General features: G+C 38.2%; 1 protein-coding gene across 12 annotated transcripts in view; it reads left to right on the top strand.

The window, feature by feature from the left end:
* The first annotated feature begins 3275 nt into the window (after positions 1 to 3275).
* The window catches only part of kdm3b (lysine (K)-specific demethylase 3B), a 34027-nt gene continuing 18395 nt past the window's right edge, over positions 3276 to 18907 (top strand). For 4 of the 12 annotated variants that reach the window (XM_077235783.1, XM_077235779.1, XM_077235781.1 and 1 more), the window contains exons 1-15: positions 3300 to 3719; positions 4776 to 4949; positions 5631 to 5744; positions 5861 to 5966; positions 6788 to 6912; positions 8483 to 8551; positions 10099 to 10272; positions 10417 to 10824; positions 11683 to 12874; positions 15263 to 15470; positions 15558 to 15772; positions 16920 to 17072; positions 17189 to 17293; positions 17395 to 17522; positions 17627 to 17891. In XM_077235783.1, the coding sequence (XP_077091898.1) occupies positions 3561 to 3719; positions 4776 to 4949; positions 5631 to 5744; positions 5861 to 5966; positions 6788 to 6912; positions 8483 to 8551; positions 10099 to 10272; positions 10417 to 10824; positions 11683 to 12874; positions 15263 to 15470; positions 15558 to 15772; positions 16920 to 17072; positions 17189 to 17293; positions 17395 to 17522; positions 17627 to 17891 (3595 nt within the window). In that variant the 5' untranslated portion in view covers positions 3300 to 3560. Of the gene's footprint in view, positions 3720 to 4775; positions 4950 to 5630; positions 5745 to 5860; positions 5967 to 6787; positions 6913 to 8482; positions 8552 to 10098; positions 10825 to 11682; positions 12875 to 15262; positions 15471 to 15557; positions 15773 to 16919; positions 17073 to 17188; positions 17294 to 17394; positions 17523 to 17626; positions 17892 to 18907 lie in introns of all 12 variants that reach the window. The other 8 variants (XM_077235782.1, XM_077235778.1, XM_077235780.1 and 5 more) reach the window with 5 other exon arrangements.

Here is an 18907-nt window from a genome sequence, read left to right as displayed (position 1 = left end):
TGTAACATAAACCCCTAATATACACAAGTATTAACAGAATCAGACAAGAAACGCTTATATAAACAAAATTGTCATGCAAGCAATTGTATAAATGTCATTTTGTTTTCTTTTTTTCCTGTAGATTAAGATTACTTTCAAAATCTGTACATTTAAAAGTTTTGTAACATGTCTGTTAGATCTACGTATACCTTAACCAATTTTAACCAAGTTAATATTAAACATAGTAAACATGGGACCATTTTCATGTGCTTATTATGTGCCATATAAATCTGGTAAAAATAGGGATGACAGACATTATTATTTATTGTTATTTGCACACACTTGTGGAGCTGTGTTGCTATTAGCCTAGCAGAAAGGGCGCAAAAACCTCTCTTTCATGCTGGTTATATAATTTGTAATGAATAATAATGCCAAATAGGAGCATTTTCTCTATAGCTACTTAAAGGAGAACAACAAACTCAATGTCTGAAATCTATAGATCTATATGTTTGTGTGACCCATAATAACGTGATTATGTGTGTACTGTTTTCATTTTCCTCTCAGGTGATGCATGTAACAAAAAAAGGGGGTTATCACATTGCACATTTATAAACAATCAGCGGCTGTAGATAAGAACATAAACTCGTTGAAAAGCATTAGCTGCAGTTAGAAATACGATTACAGTTGATGGTCGATGTGTTCATTATTTGTTAATTCCATTGCGTCTAACATACTAATGCGCATGCCTTTAATGCTTCCTCTGTAGAGGCCAGGACTCAGGTGGATCTAAGATTTCGTGTTTATTAACATTTAATTATTTGGGAAATAGGCTAATAATGTCGTAATATTTTCATGATAACCGCTGTCTTGCATGAAAGTCACCCATCCTAGGCTGAACTTGTTATGTTTTGAAATGTCACCATCTAGTGGAGAAAACAGATTTTACAGTGTCACAGTTACACGAACTTGTGAATTAAACTAGATTTATGAGCCCCGTTGTCATGAATTATAGGCTAATTGTGATTGTAATAAACCGCTCAATTCATATGAATTAACTTTACGATCTCTTTATGAACTTTTTGAAGCTTCGAAGTAGTAGGCCTAGTTGTTGCAGATGTCAATGGAGGGACAGAAACCTCAGATTTCATCAAAAACATCTTCATTTGTGTTCCGATTATAAACGGAAGTTTATTGGGTTTAGAACGCCATGAGGGTGATTAATTAATGACATAATTTTTGGGTGACTATCATTTTGATTCATCATTCAGGAAAAATGTCAAGAAGAAATGGCAAAATTGGTAATTTAACACTTTATTCAGGTTTCCAGACCTTTGCCTGCCATAGCTAAGATGCTACTGCCAGGTCTCAGGAGTTTAGACGTCATCCATGTCCCAAACCTATCCCCAAATTCCTAGTTTCCACGAGACTGAAATCTTCTTCCTAACGCATTGTCCAGAATGGTCTCTTGCGGCCCCTGCTGGCAAAAGAAACACGGAGTTCCCACAGTTTTTCAAAGATCAAATCCTTGTGGAATGCTTGATCAGCAGTTAACACCATGGATCATCTCACGTGGGATGCCTAGGCTAAATTTAGTTTAATTCAGAAATGAGAGTCCTGGATGTGTGTTTCCCCAGTCTCACTAGCTGTTGCCTGTCCGTCAGAAAGCTGGTGATCCACTGACATATTGGGCACATGGATCAGTTAGTAGGCCTATGGTAGAAGATCTTGTCTCATGGTGTTGAAAGCCGAACTAAAGCCCACAAATAAGATCCTCGCGGGTCTGTCGAGATGTCGCAGGATATAATGCAGTCCCATGTTTACATTTAGAGGATCCTGCAAGTGTCCAGTGATGTCCTTTAGGCAGTCCAACACCAGTCTCTCAAATGACTTCATGACCACAGATGTAAGAGCGACAGGTCTGTAGTCATTCAGGCCAGTGATTTCGGGGACCGGAGCGTTTATAATGAACTCTTAAATAGATCACATCTATGTTGCTGTTTAAAATAAAGCAAGTAACATTTGTGAGGAGAGATAGTGTGTGGTTCTTCTGATAAAAAACACTGTAAAAGGTCATGTAAAAATAATATTCCTTTTTCGTTTGAATGACTGAATGTAGAATTTTCCCACATATTATTGTCTCAGAAACAGAAGGGTGCTTTGTTGTTGGTGATCTAAGACTCTTTCCACATCATGCCCTCGCCATCTGTTTTCTCTTGGGATGATGAATCCTGCAACTCATGAACAGGTGGGATGAGAAATTAAGATTGACAAGGGAGGATAAGAATAATATAGGCAGCCAGCAGCTATGAGACTGGGGAAACTCACATCTCTCACAATCAGCACTGGCTTAATATATATATATATGTATATAATTAATTATGTAATTTTGTTTTTCAGAAAAGTGTGGGTTTTGTAAAAATAAAATATTGTCTGCCATGTGCTGGGTGAACAGGCAATGAAGGTGTTGCAGATAGTACATTTATGTTGGAGCTCATGTACAGGATAACATTGATGAATAATTAGAAATGATTCATTAGAAATGTGTCAGAAATTACATGTTTAACTTTGAGGTATAGTCCAGATGCTGTGTAGCCTACATGATACACTCTTATAAATAAAGATTCTTTATTGGCATTCTGGTTGTAGAACCCATGGAACCTTTCCATTCCACACAAGAATCTTCATAGTGGAAAAAGGTTCCACTAAAATGTTCTTAACACCAAGAAAAGAAAAAGGTTCTTTTAAAGAATGGATCACTGAAAGGAACCAAAAATGAATCCTTCGTTGCAAAAACACCCTTTTGAAAATATTGTGTAATGTAGGTCGTCAATGGTCGTCTAAGGTTTAAGCTTTTTTGATTTACATGGAGGATTGGATCCAGCATTAAAAGAGTTAAAAGAGGGAGGCCATTCACAAAAAGTTAGGGATTTTGTAAGGTTCTAGTCTATCTTTTTTTGAAAAGGATTTGGTTAGGTTATGTTTAACATGCCATTGGGAACAGGCTTGGTCGTTTAAAAATATTTACAATAAAAAAATAAAATAATTGGGGAAAGTGTCAATTCTTGTAAATATGTTGGTTTAAAACATATTATATATACACAGATATGATATCTGGGTTTAAAACTGAGTCGCGGACCATCGCGGATCATCTCGTTGCTGCGCGACTTCAAGTCCAAATAGGCGCAGCTGAATTCACGCGAGAGTTTGGCGTGACCCTCCCATACAGACCTCCAGAGATGCGCGTTCACTGTGTATGACGCGTACAGTGTCCAGCAGGGGGCGCTGCTCTATTTATCGGGTAGCCCGTGAAGCGCAGTCCCGCAGCAGTACGAGGGGTGCGTTTGATCACAGCACAGCTAAATGGCGGATGAGGACAAGGGACTGAAGCTCGAACAATAACACCGTATTTTCTCAGTAAAGCGCGTTATCAGTCGTCTCAGCTTGCCGATGCAAATCCCGCACGCACTGGCTGCAGTCATTCATATGCGGCTTTAGTAATTGACGGGTTTAGTTGAGGCACGATAAATCGCGGATTTTAGCGGAGCTTCAGAGGAAGTCGCTCTCTTCATGGTGGTTGTGATATGGGGGACTCGCTCGGTTTGATCGGGAAGCGGCTACTGCTGCTGCTCAATGACGGGAGCTCCGCGTCTGTCGCGGGCGTTGGGACGGATCCGGCGGCCTGGCTCCGCGGCACCGTGCGGGCGGTCAGTGTGATCGGGCTGGCGAGCCCCGGGGTGGAGGTGAGACAACAACAACAACACACCGTCAAAACATCAAACAAAACCTGCCCATGCGAATCAACACTGGTGCATTCGGCAGTTTAACAGTGTAACACAATGTGACCTGACTCTAGGTTCCACCTAATTCTGAATTAAGGGAGAGATATGCAGATAGACTTTAAGTGTGTGATGGAGTGCTAGTTAGCTAAGTAGCTAGCTGCATATAAGGGCTGGCTTAAATCTTAGTGAGCCGCCTGTGTTTTTGGGAGTCATTGATGTTGTCTGGTTAGGTAAGTTAGTTTACTAGGCCCATTGGGATTTAAAATACATTCAGCACGATAAATGCATACGTCAAATCGATTAAACATACTCATTATGAATAGAAAGGGAAGGGCCATTGTTTGTCATTTTCTGCCTTTGTAGTAATAAGGAGAATGAGCTTTTATAAATTGTTTATTTCTATTTAGAATAAATGGATACATACTTGAAGTATAAGCTATTTATATTCGCCCAGGCAAACTAATATTTTTTTAGATTTTTTTTTTTTGTCAGTCATTCGTCTTGGATTAAATTGCATTAGATTAAGTTTAATGGCAGCAACATTCATTACTGAATGATTTAGCGTTTTAAACGAATCGGTTGAGTCAACGATTCAATCACCCCTACATAAACAACTGCCTTATTCTTGAATAAATTGTCCGAATGAATGTCTCAATGGCTCACTCATTAAGACGGTCATACATTTTTGAGAGCAAATTACTTGGTGAGTCTTTTTCACTCACCATATTTTACTAATAGCCATTTTAATTACATTAACCATGCTGAAATACGAGTTAAAATGAGCATTTTTCTTGTTTGGTCCTGATGAAGGGGCACTGAAAATATGAAGGCGTTGTTGTGGTACATAAGACAAAACAGTTTGAGAGTTTGGTATGTAATTAACATATCCATTTCCAACAGGTGGAAATTCAGGCTGAATTCACATCATTTCACGCTGAAACTTTGAAGTGTTCTTGTAGAGTGCAGCATTTTACTTCTGTGTTCTGCAAAGATGCCAACCTTCCATCTTCATTGCAGGTGTTCGTGGAATTTGAGAAGAGCCCTTGGCGGCAGCGCTCATGGGTGCAGGTGTACGGGGACGAGGTGCGTGCGGTTCTCATGGAGAGTGCCATCGTCTGGGTCAACTGCAGCGACCCTTCCCTCTCCCTTCCCTCGGTTCTTGCAGCGGCTGCTACTCAATGGCCAGCCTTGGTGAGTACAGATGCACACTAGCCGCGTTTCCATTACCCTTCAAATTGCGCAAAATGCAAATTGAAAATACACTGGGAATCTGCTCTTTCCATCTTGGTAATCTTCCCACAATTGCCCTAAGTCGGCATGAAACTGAAGTTTCGCTAGTCTTTTCTTCCCTATTGTGATGTATTTCTGAGTGAAACGGCTTCTCGAACAAGAACATCTGAAGGACGGGACTTGATTTTGTCCATGGGGAATTGATTGGATGGTTGTGGTTTGCTATTGGTGAATCTCATGTGAGTGACAGGTTGTCCCGCCCTCATGCCAGTAAACACGTCATAGGAGAAGAGAAGAGATGTCGCTGCAAGAGGGGAGGGGAAGTTATTTTGATTAAAGATTACGAGGACAGATTAATGTAAAACGCATAATAATGTGCATGGAGAAATCATTTATAATAAATACTGCAATATTCCATAAAAAAAAAAGAATTGTCAATTTTGATTTTATGTTGACCTTCATACAGGTCGAGAGCTGTCTCCATATTTACAGTCATCTTTGTTTTTTGTTGTAGTTCTAATTAGATTAGAAAAAGCTTTTGGAAATTGTTTAGATTGGAACTCTTGTGGTTTTTATTGACTCGTTTGTGCATCCCATACTGGTTTCCCGAACCCACTTGTTGTCTTTTGTCTCAATCTTCAGCTGTTCAAACCGCTGGTTGACCGCGTGGGTTTGGGATCCGTGGTTCCTGTCGAGTTCTTTGGACCAAGAACTTTGTCGTTTCTCCCTCATGGGAATTCACTGCACACATTTGAGGTTGGTGACCATCATACGATCTGCATTCTGATCACTTTAAATTTACTACTGCAGAACTTTTGCCCTGTAAAAGTTTAAATAGAACTCAATCAAATAGATTATCTTTCTTTCTTCAGACTGAAAAAGATTTTAGACACTCTCTGCTACAAGAGCAGCCAGCGCTTCAAGCTGCCATCAGCAGTTGGCACAGTGACTCTGAGCTGCAGGAGATCCTGCGCAAAGGTCAGTTGCATTTACCTATAAATAAACTCTAACTCTATAAACGTTCTTGAGTAAACTTACCTGTGCGAAGCCTGAAATGAAGAAGTCATGCAATATATAAAGGGTTAGTTGACCAAAAAATGATAATTCTGTCATTTAATCATCCTCATGTTGTTCCAAACCCATAAGACTTTCATTCATCTTCGAAACACAAGTGAAGATATTTGTAATGAAATCTCTGTCCCTCCTTTGAAAGTCTATTCACCCAAAACATTTATAAAGAGATTGTAAAATAAATCCATATGCATCAAGCAATTTAGTCCAAAGTCTTCTGAAGAGACTCGACTGCTTTATATTATGAATAGATTGAATTTCGTCTTTTATTCACAGGAAAGCATTGATCAGCGAACATAAACAGAAGCTCAACCGTACTTGGTTCTTGCTCATCCATCAACCATGCTGGAATTTCCTGCTTGACAAAATTAAATGCTGTAAACATTGTTTACTGACCAATATTTACGTGAATAAAAGCCTAAATTCAATCTGTTCATCCTATAAAGTAAGTGTGTCTCTTTAGAAGACTTTGGACTAAACCGCTTGATGCATATGGATTTATTTTATGATCTCTTTCTGAACGTTTTGAAGCGTCAGAGTTTTGGGTGAATGGAATTTCAATGGAGGGACTAAGATCTCTCAGATTTTTTTAGAAATATCTGCATTTGTGTTTCAAAGAGGAACAAAACAACATGAGGGTCAGTGAATGATGACAGCATTTTTATTTTAGGGTGAACTATCACTTTAAGCTGATAATATAAGCTGTATTTGTTTTCTGTCTTGTGCAGGATCTTACACTATTCAGGGTCGGAGAGTACAGGTGTACCAGCCGGAGTTTGGGGAGCCCTGGGCCCTGGGACTCGTATCTCAGCATGATCCTGTTTCACACATTATGGAGATTACCATGGACCAGGTATGTGTGCAAGTCAGTACACTGTCTGTTTAGAAACTAATGGTTTTACCATTGACTGATTCTGATTCGATTTTTCGATTAATCGTTTTTTAAAATGTGGTCGATTCAAAATCGATTCTCAACGCCCACGAATCGATTTTTTCCATATTCAGGGCTCGAATTTCAGCGCGGGTATTGCGCACAATTTTATTAATTCCTGCAGGTCTACCATTTAAAATGTGGGAAATTCACGCAAACATTTATTCACTTGTAGATCGTGTGAGTAAATTTAATCCACACAGATTATAAAATCAAATCAGTCATTTTAAAACTTTCTCTGAGACACAATTTCACAAATAGCATGTGTGTTCAGCGGTGCTGCGTCTTCTTTCTCTGCACAAGGCAAACGTCAAGCACTGCAGGCGTCGACAAACACTCACGTTTAGGAGTCGGGACATGACGGAATATTCACTTGCACAATCGGGCCAGCATTGCTTCGTTTATCATTTTCACGTCTTTTTGAATTTTACCAGTTTAAACATTCAAGTGATTTTAAACTATCCAGTGCTTGCGCGCTCTCAGAGATGTTTTCCACTGCGTGCACATACAGTAAAGCCTAAATCCGCCTCACAAACAGCTCGCCAGTAACAAAAGTTCTTTTTCGCGGATAATATCGCTTTAACGGTCAAAAACACGCAAAATTATGTCAAAACTCTGGTCTTGGTGAGTAACCTCGTAAAGACAGTCGGTTATGTCTTAAATAAGCATTAAAAACGCGTATGACAGTATAATGAAACGGTAATGGATCCGTGCACTAGTTCCTAAAGTGACCGCAGCCATATGTGTCTGTCATTCATTTTGTTGTCAAAACAACATAATATAACTTTAATTGTAAGGAATCAGGATTAATAGCCTATGTATTTAACTTAGTCAGGACTAAAAGACTATCCAGTGTTATTTTACATTGGATTACTTTATTCAGTTTCTGTAGTATTTCTGACCTACCCAAAAACTTTTTTTTATTCTATTTTAATCTTTATTCTGTTGTATTTATTTGTGCTACTTTTTTCAATTTAATTAAAAGATTGAAATCAAGCTTCCATGTGTTGAATAAACTCTTAACAACAAACTTACCCCATTGTAAAACCAAACATTTAGGTGAGATAAATGTAATAAAACATTTTCTAAAATATAACTGATATCTATCTATCTATCTATCTATCTATCTATCTATCTATCTATCTATCTATCTATCTATCTATCTATCTATCTATCTATCTATCTATCTATCTATCAATCAAGTGTACCTAACATAAAAAGAGTTTAATATACAGGTCTTAATTTCTTTTTATTAATTAACCACTTGTAAACTTATTTTCACTGTTCTTTTTTTATAAATATAGGATTTGTATTACATCTATATTCATTGAGTCGAATCGGGGGGGGGGGAAATCTAATCGAAATCGAATCTAATTGAGAGCTTGCGAATCAAATTTGAACATCTGAATCGATACCCAGCCCTACTGTAGATGCAGATGGAAGCTGATTTTAGTGTGTGACTTAATGTGTCAATCATGGTTTATCATTGCAGGGTGAGGAGACACAAGTGGTCGATCCTCGGGTTATTCATGTGATGCTTGCTGTGGAACAATCAGATGAGGTGTGTTAGAATTCTGTCACTGCTAGTGTCGATTAGATTACATGCACCATAAAGAATTTATTAAAGGGTTAGTTCACCCAAAAATGAAAATTAAGTCATTAATTACTCACCCCCATGCTGTACCAACCCCGTAAGACCTTCGTTCATCTTCGGAACACAAATGAAGATATTTTTGATTAAATCTGAGAGGTGGATCACTGCTACATAGGCTGCCTAAGGGAATGAAACTTGACGGCCCAGAAAGTCATTAAAGAACATGTTTAAATATTCAATGTGCCTACAGTGGCTCAACTATAAGTTTATCAAGCGACGAGACTACTTTTTTTCCGAAAAAAAAACCATAAATAACTACTTTATTCGACTATTCCTTTTCATTCCTTGTGGGCCTGAGACGAGAGTTCAAGAGATTTCCACGACGCATGCGCGAGAACTGAGAAGAGGACGTTCTTCTTCTAATACTTCTTGTTCAGTTCTCGCGCATGCGTCGTGGAAATCTCTTGAACTCTCGTCTCAGGCCCACAAGGAAGAAAAGGAATAGTCGAATAAAGTAGTTATTTATGGTTTTTTTTTCGGAAAAAAAGTAGTCTCGTCGCTTGATAAACTTATAGTTGAGCCACTGTAGGCACATTGAATATTTAAACATGTTCTTTAATGACTTTCTGGGCCGTCAAGTTTCATTCCCTTAGGCAGCCTATGTAGCAGTGATCCACCTCTCAGATTTAATCAAAAATATCTTCATTTGTGTTCCGAAGATGAACGAAGGTCTTACGGGGTTGGTACAGCATGGGGGTGAGTAATTAATGACTTAATTTTCATTTTTGGGTGAACTAACCCTTTAAATTTAAAATTTGATTTACGAAAAAAATATTTAAAAGATTAGCAATAATAGTTGGAAATTCTACTTGTATAGGAGTCTTTTTGAGAACACATTGTATTCAGTTTCTTTTTAATGCATTTACAAAAAGTCAAGTTCTGAATATTGTATACACACTTAATGTTCAAAAGTTTGGGCTCAGTAAGATAAAAAATTATCAAAAGTGGCAGTAAAACATTATATATATATATATATATATATATATATAAATTTTTAATTTCAAATAAATCATGTTTTTAACTATTCCTGAAACAAAATTTCCACAAAATATAAAGCAGCACAACTGTTTTACAACATTAATGATTATTGAAAAAAAATTCTTAAGCATCAAATCAGCATATTAGAATGATTTCTGAAGGATCATGTGACAAAGAAGACTGAATTAATGATGCTTGAAACACAGGGAAAAAATTACATTTTTAAATGTATTAAAAATAAAGGTAGCCTTGGTGAACATTTAAAAAACATTTAAAGAAAATCTTACTGACCTTAAACTTTTGAAAAGTTATATATAATTATATGCATATACTCACACATATAAATACACACACATATACACACGTATATATATATATATGTTTATATATATGTTTATATATATATATATATATATATGAACTTAATGTAATTGATCTTGTGCCTGGGTCATTTTACCATATCGTATCTCTTGTAGAGCCAAGATAGACGCAAGAAGGAGGGTGATGGTGGGAAAGGTGAGGGCAGTCGGCGGCGCCGGACAGCATCTGAAGGAGATGAAGACGTTACTCTCAAACGTTTCAAAGGAGCTGGGGAGGGTGCCTCTGACAGCCAGAATGGGAATGGCTCCAACAAGGACGCTGAGGCTATGGTAACACGTGTAGAGATGCCGGTAGAGGTAGTAGTGGAGAGAAAAGACGGAGGGGGTGGCGTAGGTGGGAGGGTGTCGAGCACCTGTAGTCCAGTAGCTTTCCCAAACCAAGACTCCTCTAACAACACCAATTCCTCTCAGCAGGATCACTCCCATATAAGGAGCACAAGTTTTGTCAAGGAGAATGGCAGTTTTGTCCCAAACCAAGAACGGACCTCTTCAGTGTCAGCGGTGCTTCCTGCGTCCACTCCAACACCACCTCCATTGAAGCCTGCCCCATCGCCTTTTTCTAACACTTTTCCTTCTTTGGGGCAAATGCCCAGTTTGGTGCCCGGGGCCCCTGCCCCCAAGTCATCTCCCACACTCCCAGCATCTGAGAGGGAGGAGGGAGGTGTCCTTTCAGGGTATCCTAAAACAGCTGCGCTGGTGTCTCCAGGTCCTGTGACCATTTCGTCACCTTCCCAAGACAATGCTTCAAGTGTGGCTCTTTCTGTTCCTGGAGACGCAAACCCAAAGCCCAGTATGTGGGGATCATCCCCAGAAACAAGCCAGGTAGGAAATCATGTTAGTTTTTTCCTTTTGGATCTATTAATTAATTTGAAAATGCATTTTTTTTTTTAAAAAGTCCCCAAAAATGGAATATTATGAATTAATATACATTTGTAAGAAATACTTTTTATGGTGAAAAATATATTGAAAGCATCTTCAGATTTATATAAATACGAATGTTCAAAACCATATGAAGTCATCATGAATATAAAGACTGTTTATCAAAAGAAATTTGCCATTTTATTAGTGTTATTTATATATTATTTTATAGTATTTATTAATGTTTTAAATTAGCCTTTGTATTTTTATATTTTAATATGTGCTTTTGACATTTTGTATTAGTTTGTTTTCTTTTTTACTATTTTATTTGTTTTTCTGTTTATTTTCTTTCAGTTTTAGCAACTTTACTACTTCAACTTCAACTTATTTCTTTCACTTAGTTGCCAATAATTTATAACTTAAGTTTTTTGTTTTGTTTTCATATTAAAGAGATAGTTTACTAAAATTCTGTCATTAATTACTGACCCTCATGTCGTTCCAAACTTTGGAAAACAAATGAAGATCTTTTTAATGAAATGGAGGGACAGAAACCTCTTTTCATTAAAAATACCTTAATTTGTGTTCCGAAGATGAACAAAAGTCTTGCGGGTTTGGAACAACACGAGAGTGAGAAAATGATGACAGAATTTTGGGGTGAACAACTAACCCTTCAGTTATTTTATTTTATTTAAGTTTTATTTCAATTATTGAATTTTAGTTTTGGTTATCAACAACACTGGTTTTTAACAAGATTTGTACTTTTCTTTCTGTGGACTCTTAGTAGTCTTTGACGGTCACTTATTTGGCTTATTTATATTTCAGACGCCCAAGACTCTTGCTCTAGCTGCTGCAGTATTTGGTAATCAGTCAAGTGAGTTTGGAGATGTTCCCACACAGACAAATGGTTCTTCCCAGGAGGACAAGCCTTTTGGCTTTCCCTTTGGAGCTGCGAAGGAACCGCAGAGGCAGAACGCTGATCCCTCACAGAACCTGTTCTTTCAATGCATGTCTCAGAACCAGAGTATCACACAAGGCCAGTCAAAGGCCTTCACATCCTTGTCCGAGTGCCTGTTCAAGTCTTCCGCTCCCTCCGAGGGTTTCAGAAAGGCGGTTGTGGCTTCTGCATCCGCTGGACTGTTCGGTTCAGCACCTGCTAGTGGCCTGGCACCACTGAAAGAGCAGCCAAAAGTGCCTGATACCAAGCCTGCAGGCAATGGGCTGATGAACAAGCCTTTTGGAGGGGTTGTGGAGGCACACGGAAAACTCCCAGCCACTTTCCCCTCAGCCATCGGTCAAGCTGCAAGCTCTGCGGAGGTGCTGAAACCCTCTTTGGGATTAGGAACCAGTGGACTTGGAAGTGCCAGTAGTGGGATTAGAAATGTTAACAGCTCGAGCCCAGTCAGCGGTTTCGGTTTGCTTGCTGGCAACAAGGTTTCAGAAACTCACGAGAACCTGTTCCTACAGGCGTCGAAGGAGACAAATCCATTTCTCGCTTATGGTGGAGCGGTTTCGCACAGCCCTTTCAGTTCCTTGTCAACTCCAAAGTCGTCATCTGCCGTTTCCCCTTCAGGCAGCACCAGTGTACTTAGTCAAGATCTTCCTGGTAATGAGGTCAAACCAAATTTGTTCACCATGGCAGAACCTCCTAAGGGAATCTTAACTCCCCAGTTCGCTGCTCCTGCTCTCATGACCACTCCGTCATTCACATCGGTAGCCCAGGATGGACAACAAACGTCCAAAGCAAGCAAAGAGGGTTCAGATGTCAGCACGGGAACCCGCCTCTCCACTGAAGGCCAAGGTGCCGCTATGCCCTTCGACCAAACCAAGTTTTCCTTGGAGGAACGTGGTCAGTCCACCAAAAGGGATTCAGAGTCCAGTAGCAACAGTGACCTTTCTGATTTGAGCGAGGCTGAGGACAACTCGAGCCAGAAACCAGGGGTTCCTGCAGCCAATGAGGATAAGAATAAGACCATGCCTGCGCCTAAGAGCCGGCCACGGAACAAACCCTTTAAAGGTAACTGCTTGACTACTGCATGCTGTGCAATTCATAAATTAGTTCACCCTAAATGTGAAACATGAAGGAAGATACAATAAAAGTCAAGGTGTCCAGTGTTGTTTTGGACCTTAATGACTTTAATCAAAAGTGAGTTGAAAAGTTTCAACTCACTTTTGATTCCTTTTGCTTCATGCATTATAAGTTTTGCCTCATAGAATTTTTATGCAATCTGTAGTAATGGTCGGTGTATATATTGGTTGGTATTTGACATTAACTAATTATTGGCATTGGCCAATAAGTCATTTTCAGTTTGGCTGATATGTCAGAAGCAAGATGTTTATTTTGACAGCTCTGAGAACTGATATCAGTGTGTGAGCGTGGGCGCTCCTGTGCGCCTATTTTTTTGCAAAGAGTGGTGCAGTGATGACATTTTTTGAAGGCCAACCCGTAAGTTAGCATCACCCTTGTTCCCTCGACAAAAACCCTGGAGGATTTTTCCATTTGGCTTTTGTGTTATTGCAGAAAATAAGCTCTGTGACTAACAAAAGTTTATGATTCCTTCCTACACGATTTGTTCATTATGATAATCTAAAAAAATTAACACCAATTTATGAATTATAAAGCCTAAAAACTATCGGCGGAAGTAAAAAGCTAAAAGTAGGCTATAAACAAACTACACCACCATCGCATGACTTCAACATCGCCATCACTACAACTCCGACAACTCTTTATTAAAGAACATTTCCCCTGAAAGATTTGAGTTAGAGTAGTTTGATTATTAGCACATTGAGGCTGTGAAAAGCATACTAGTGCATATATGAGTTTACCTGTTCGGCTGATGACGTTTAATGTCACCATGAACTTCTGTAGTCCCGTTTAGCCAATTGTTAGCAGTTTTCAAGACAAATAAAAAGCTTAAAAAAATCACAAGGGGCTATTACTGATGAATTTTATGTAGTAGAATATAACGGGAAAATAACGTTAACTCAACTATCTTTCTTTCTGGTGAAAGAAATGTATAAATGAAGAAAGCCAAAAATATTAAATCTCATGATTATATTTTACTGTGTTATTCACTGTTTTGTAGAGGGGGGTCAAAATGACCATTTGAATTTGAGTGACAGGCATGCAAACTTGGGAAAAATAATATTTATGGCACTGTGACAGAGTGCTCAGACTCAGGCACTCATTCTATGCAATTGTGTTAGAAAAAAAGTGAGTTGCTTTATAGTTTCAGCATTATTTGTTATTCAAATATTCCTCTGAAAAAGAAAAAAAGTATCAGGCAGCTGTGTGCGAAGTGACCCACATTTGGTTTTGGACCTCTGAAAATGTGTACAATTTACTCATGGAGACGCATTAAAATCTCCATATCTCTGGGATTGAGCCATATCGGGCCTTTAAAATGAAGATACTGAAATATGTTTGTTAAAAACTAAAATATTAAATATTAAGATATCTTTAATACTTCTTGAGTTAAGGTTGATTTATACTTCTGCGTCGGAGAAGTATACGCTATATAGTTGGTTTTCATTCATACTTATGCGTCGTTGTCCGCGTTGATGCGCAATTAAACATGCTGAGGAGCATGTGAAACCCGAGCGAGGGGTTCTAGCAGACCAATCACAGCGCTTGCGTCTGCATAGAATTAACGCGCACTACACATGCTTCGACGTAGCTATGGCGTGAGTTCGACGCAGAAGTATACATTGGGCTTTACAGGCATGCAGACTTAAGGCAAAAAACAGTGCTTTTCCCATTTTTGATCGGTCACTGTTGGCATATAATGCAACAAAGATTGCTAAAGTAAACAGATTTAACTAATATACCTTGCAATCTCTGTGTAAAAACAAAATATTGATGCTGCCATCTTTCTAAAGTCATTTTTACCAGCTGTAATTTGGCTCCAAATCTCATGTGAGAATTGTCATTTTGATCCCCCCAAAATAGTGGATTTGACTCAGTCAATATGTATTCATTACATTTAATAATTTTGCGTTCATCAATATTTATGTTTGTCTATCTTTCTTTGATTTAAATTTGAGCCTGGGAAGTTTCTGAAATTTAGTTGATTTGACATGGATTGACCCCCTTGAGCTTGTTTCACCACAGACCTTATTTCAGGCATTTAACCAAAAACCCATTGACTTCATTATGATTGAACAGGAAGTGATATAAACTTGCCTGGGTTTTGCCCTACAAAAATGTCATCCCTGCAGAACTATTCATTAGTTTACTGTCTTTGCTTAACAGTTCTGTCCATCGGCCACCTTGCTTTCTAAGATATCAGCATCATCGCCATCAAAAAATCCACAGCGGTTGGCCGCTAATCAGTATTTCATATTGATAAATCAGACAGCATTCTCGGTCTCCTGATTTTGAGTGCATGTGTGAACAATTATCTAGTGGGACAGTCCGTGTTGAAGGACCAGAGTAAGGTTCGGCGCTTGAAGCAGTCCGGAGAGTCCTTCCTGCAAGACGGCTCTTGCATTAACGTGGCTCCCCACCTGCACAAATGCCGCGAGTGCCGTCTGGAGCGCTACCGGAAATCCCGCGAGCAGGACTCGGATGAAGATGACCCAAACGTGGCCTGCCGATTCTTCCACTTTCGCAGGTGAATAAGATTCAGACAACTTTTGGTATGACTAGCTTAACTCTTTCCTATGGTATGACTCTGACATCTTGACTTGTGTTGTAACAGGCTGGCTTTCACTAAGAAGGGAATCCTTCGTGTGGAAGGTTTCCTGAGCCCGCAGCAGAGTGACAGCATGGCAATGGGGCTGTGGCTGCCCTCCCTCTCGGTACATGAAGGACTTGACCTGGACACGTCCAAATATATTTTAGCAAACGTGGGTGACCAGTTTTGCCAATTGGTCATGTCAGAGAAAGAGGCTATGATGATGGTAGAGCCCCATCGTAAGTAACTGTGTAAATGTTTCACACATTAAACTTCACACTGAATAACTAAAGTATCACATAACACCAAACACTATTTGCACATATATCATATCATTTCAATAGTTCTTATAGTTCACCCAAAAAAGAAAGTTCTGTCATCATTTAATCACCCTCATGTCGTTACAAACCTGAATGAGTTTCTTTGTTCTGTTAAGCATAAAAGAAGATATTTTGAAAAATGTTGGTTTCTGGTCCCCATTGACTTCCATAGTATTTTATTTTTCTTACCATGGAAGGCAATGGGGACCAGCAACTGTTTGATTACCAACATTCTTCAAAATGTCTTCTTTCGTGTTCAACAGAAGAAAGAAACTCATACAGGATTGGCACAACATGAGGGTGACTAAATGATGACAAAATGTTCATTATTGGGTGAATCCTTTTAAACTTGTTTTAGGACTCTTCAAAGCAGATTAAAAACAACAAAAGTAACAATTTTCCTTTAATAAATTTCAAGATTCCAGTTAGCTGAATTTTCTTCGTTTCACACCTTTTTTTTTAAACCAATGAATGTTCATGAAATTTTACGATTTTATGAATTTACATAACTTTTCTACGTCTAGAAATTACACATTTAAAAGTTTGGAAAAAATGTGGACATGTGAATGAATTGCTGATTATCTAAGCAATTAAAAAAAAGTATGTATCTTCCATCATTGTTGCGATATTTCAGTCTTCATTCATGGAATATAAGCAGAACAAATTATTCATAAAAAAAAACTTTTTTATTACACAATCTACTCATGTTTTATGAATAAGGCCCAATGTAAAGGTTTTAGACACTTTTCCATGTGTTGTTTTATCAGCAATAAACATAATATAATAATAATTTTTATTTATGCAGCACCTTTTAGGAGCTCAAGGTCACTTATTTTAGTGTGAACACTTTAGGACTTAGTAGTTGAGACTGTTACTAAAATAAAAGCTAGCAATGCAAAAAAAAAGTTATTTTAACTAAAATAAAAAAATATATCATTTGTCCTGTTATAAATGTTAACTAAAATATTAAAAACACTAAAATAAATGAACAACAAAAGCGAAAAGCTAGTGACTATTTTAAGCTAGGGACTTGCATAAAATCTGATAATCCTCTGTGATTTTGCAGAAAAAGTGGCATGGAAGCGAGCTGTGAGAGGAGTGAGAGAAATGTGCGATGTGTGTGAAACTACACTGTTCAACATCCACTGGGTCTGTCGCAAATGCGGCTTCGGTGTTTGTCTTGACTGCTACCGGCTACGCAAGAACAGGCCACCTGAAGGTAGACATGCAACAAGAATGACTAGCCAAACGATCATTTTGTTTGATACAAGACCACTATCTTGTATCATGTCGTCCATTACAGCATGTCTCTGACTCCTCCTTCCACTCTTTCAGTTGATGACAGTCCTGATGAAGAGGTGTTCTCATGGCTGAAGTGTGCTAAAGGCCAGCCACACGAACCACAGAACCTCATGCCCACTCAAATTATACCTGGCACAGGTTAGTGCATTTATTCCTATTAAATGTAGATTTAAAGTGAAGTGAAATCAAGGTAACTGGAGCTATGGGCACATTTATACTTTCTCCTTGTACCCCTTTAGCCTTGTACAGCATAGGTGACATGGTACACTCAGCCAGAGGTAAATGGGGGATCAAAGCGAACTGTCCCTGCATTAGTCGACATAACAAACCCTTGGTGCGGCCCAGTGCTCCAAATGGCCTTTCACAGGCAAGTTTTCTTTTTGATACCTTTAGAAAAAAAGCCATGATATGTTTCTGCAATATTTAGTCTCTTCTTGCAATATCTCATCTTTTATCTCTTAATTGGTGCAGACGAGTACAGCTCACGCTTCGGGTAATGGAGCCAGCACCACTTCAGCCACAACCCGCCCCAATGGGGAATCTGCAGCAGGTGTAGTGGTCAAAACAGAACCTGCTGAAGAGGCGGGCAGTGCTGACACAACATCAAGCACGAGTGGGACAAACAGCAGCGCGTCTAGCCCTCCTGCTGCCCCGACACCAGCCACAAAGGATAGCAAGGCCAGTTCCTCAGCCCTGCACTGGCTGGCTGACCTGGCCACGCAAAAGGAGCCTAAAGGTGAGACAATGTGGAGGTACTTTATAACTGTGGTTCTCAACTGCGGGTAGCACTTTATTTTACAGTCCTGTTCACCATGTACTTACTACAGTAATTACAATAACTAGGTACTAACCCTGAACCTTCTCCTAACTTTAACCCCTGTAGTCTAGTTACCTTATGTTACCCAGTTTTTTTCTTAGGGAAGTACACATACTGTAAAATAAAGTGCAACCCAACTGGTTTTTGCTTCATTTACTAAAACTTACATTTGACCCAAATTACCGTGGACTGTTATATTTATCATGTTTATAGATAATTTTTCTTATATGTATGCAAAGACATTATTATTATTATTAAAATATTTATTGTTTTAAAACTGTAATAATAGTAATAATTAGCTATATTTGTATAGCATCTTTTGTAGAAGAAATGCAGATCAAAGTGCTTCACAATAAAAAGTTTTTTTTACATAAAAACGAATAAAAATAAATACCATAATTAATATAACATGAAACCCACTTTCTAATATGAAAAAAGATGAAATTAGTATTTGTGTAATGCATAACAAAAGATGGAAATGAAAATGTATTTATATTATAAGAAAAACAAAATGCAAAAATGAGGTGTAAAAGTCAATGAATACAAAAGGAATTTCAAGAAAGTAATTTTACATTAATTTTAGTTAAAAGCTAGAATAAGTTTTTAGCTTTCATTTAAAAATAGTTTGTGAGCTAGTTTCCCTTGTTATTATTGTTGTCTAATAATTTTGTTGCCATTGTGCAAAAAACAAATACAACTATTAACTGTTGGTTCTGCACTGGTTATCAGACACTTCAACATATATAAAAAGTACCCATATTGGTAACTCATATGGGTTGATCTGTACTATTTTGTTTCAAGTAACAGTAAAATACTACATAGTGTTATTTTTTTATTAATTTAAGTTGATAAGCCTATTTATCTTTCTATCCAAAAATATGCATGATTATAGTCTTATCTACATATTGTAGATAAGAATAGCTTTAATACTGTTT

The sequence above is a fragment of the Siphateles boraxobius genome, unplaced genomic scaffold (genome assembly GCF_051911475.1).
Source record: "Siphateles boraxobius isolate OS27281-9 unplaced genomic scaffold, OSU_SipBor_1 2, whole genome shotgun sequence".
Taxonomy (NCBI): domain Eukaryota; kingdom Metazoa; phylum Chordata; class Actinopteri; order Cypriniformes; family Leuciscidae; genus Siphateles; species Siphateles boraxobius.
Note: the sequence above shows the minus strand (reverse complement) of the source record. Positions and strands in the feature narration are given on the sequence as shown.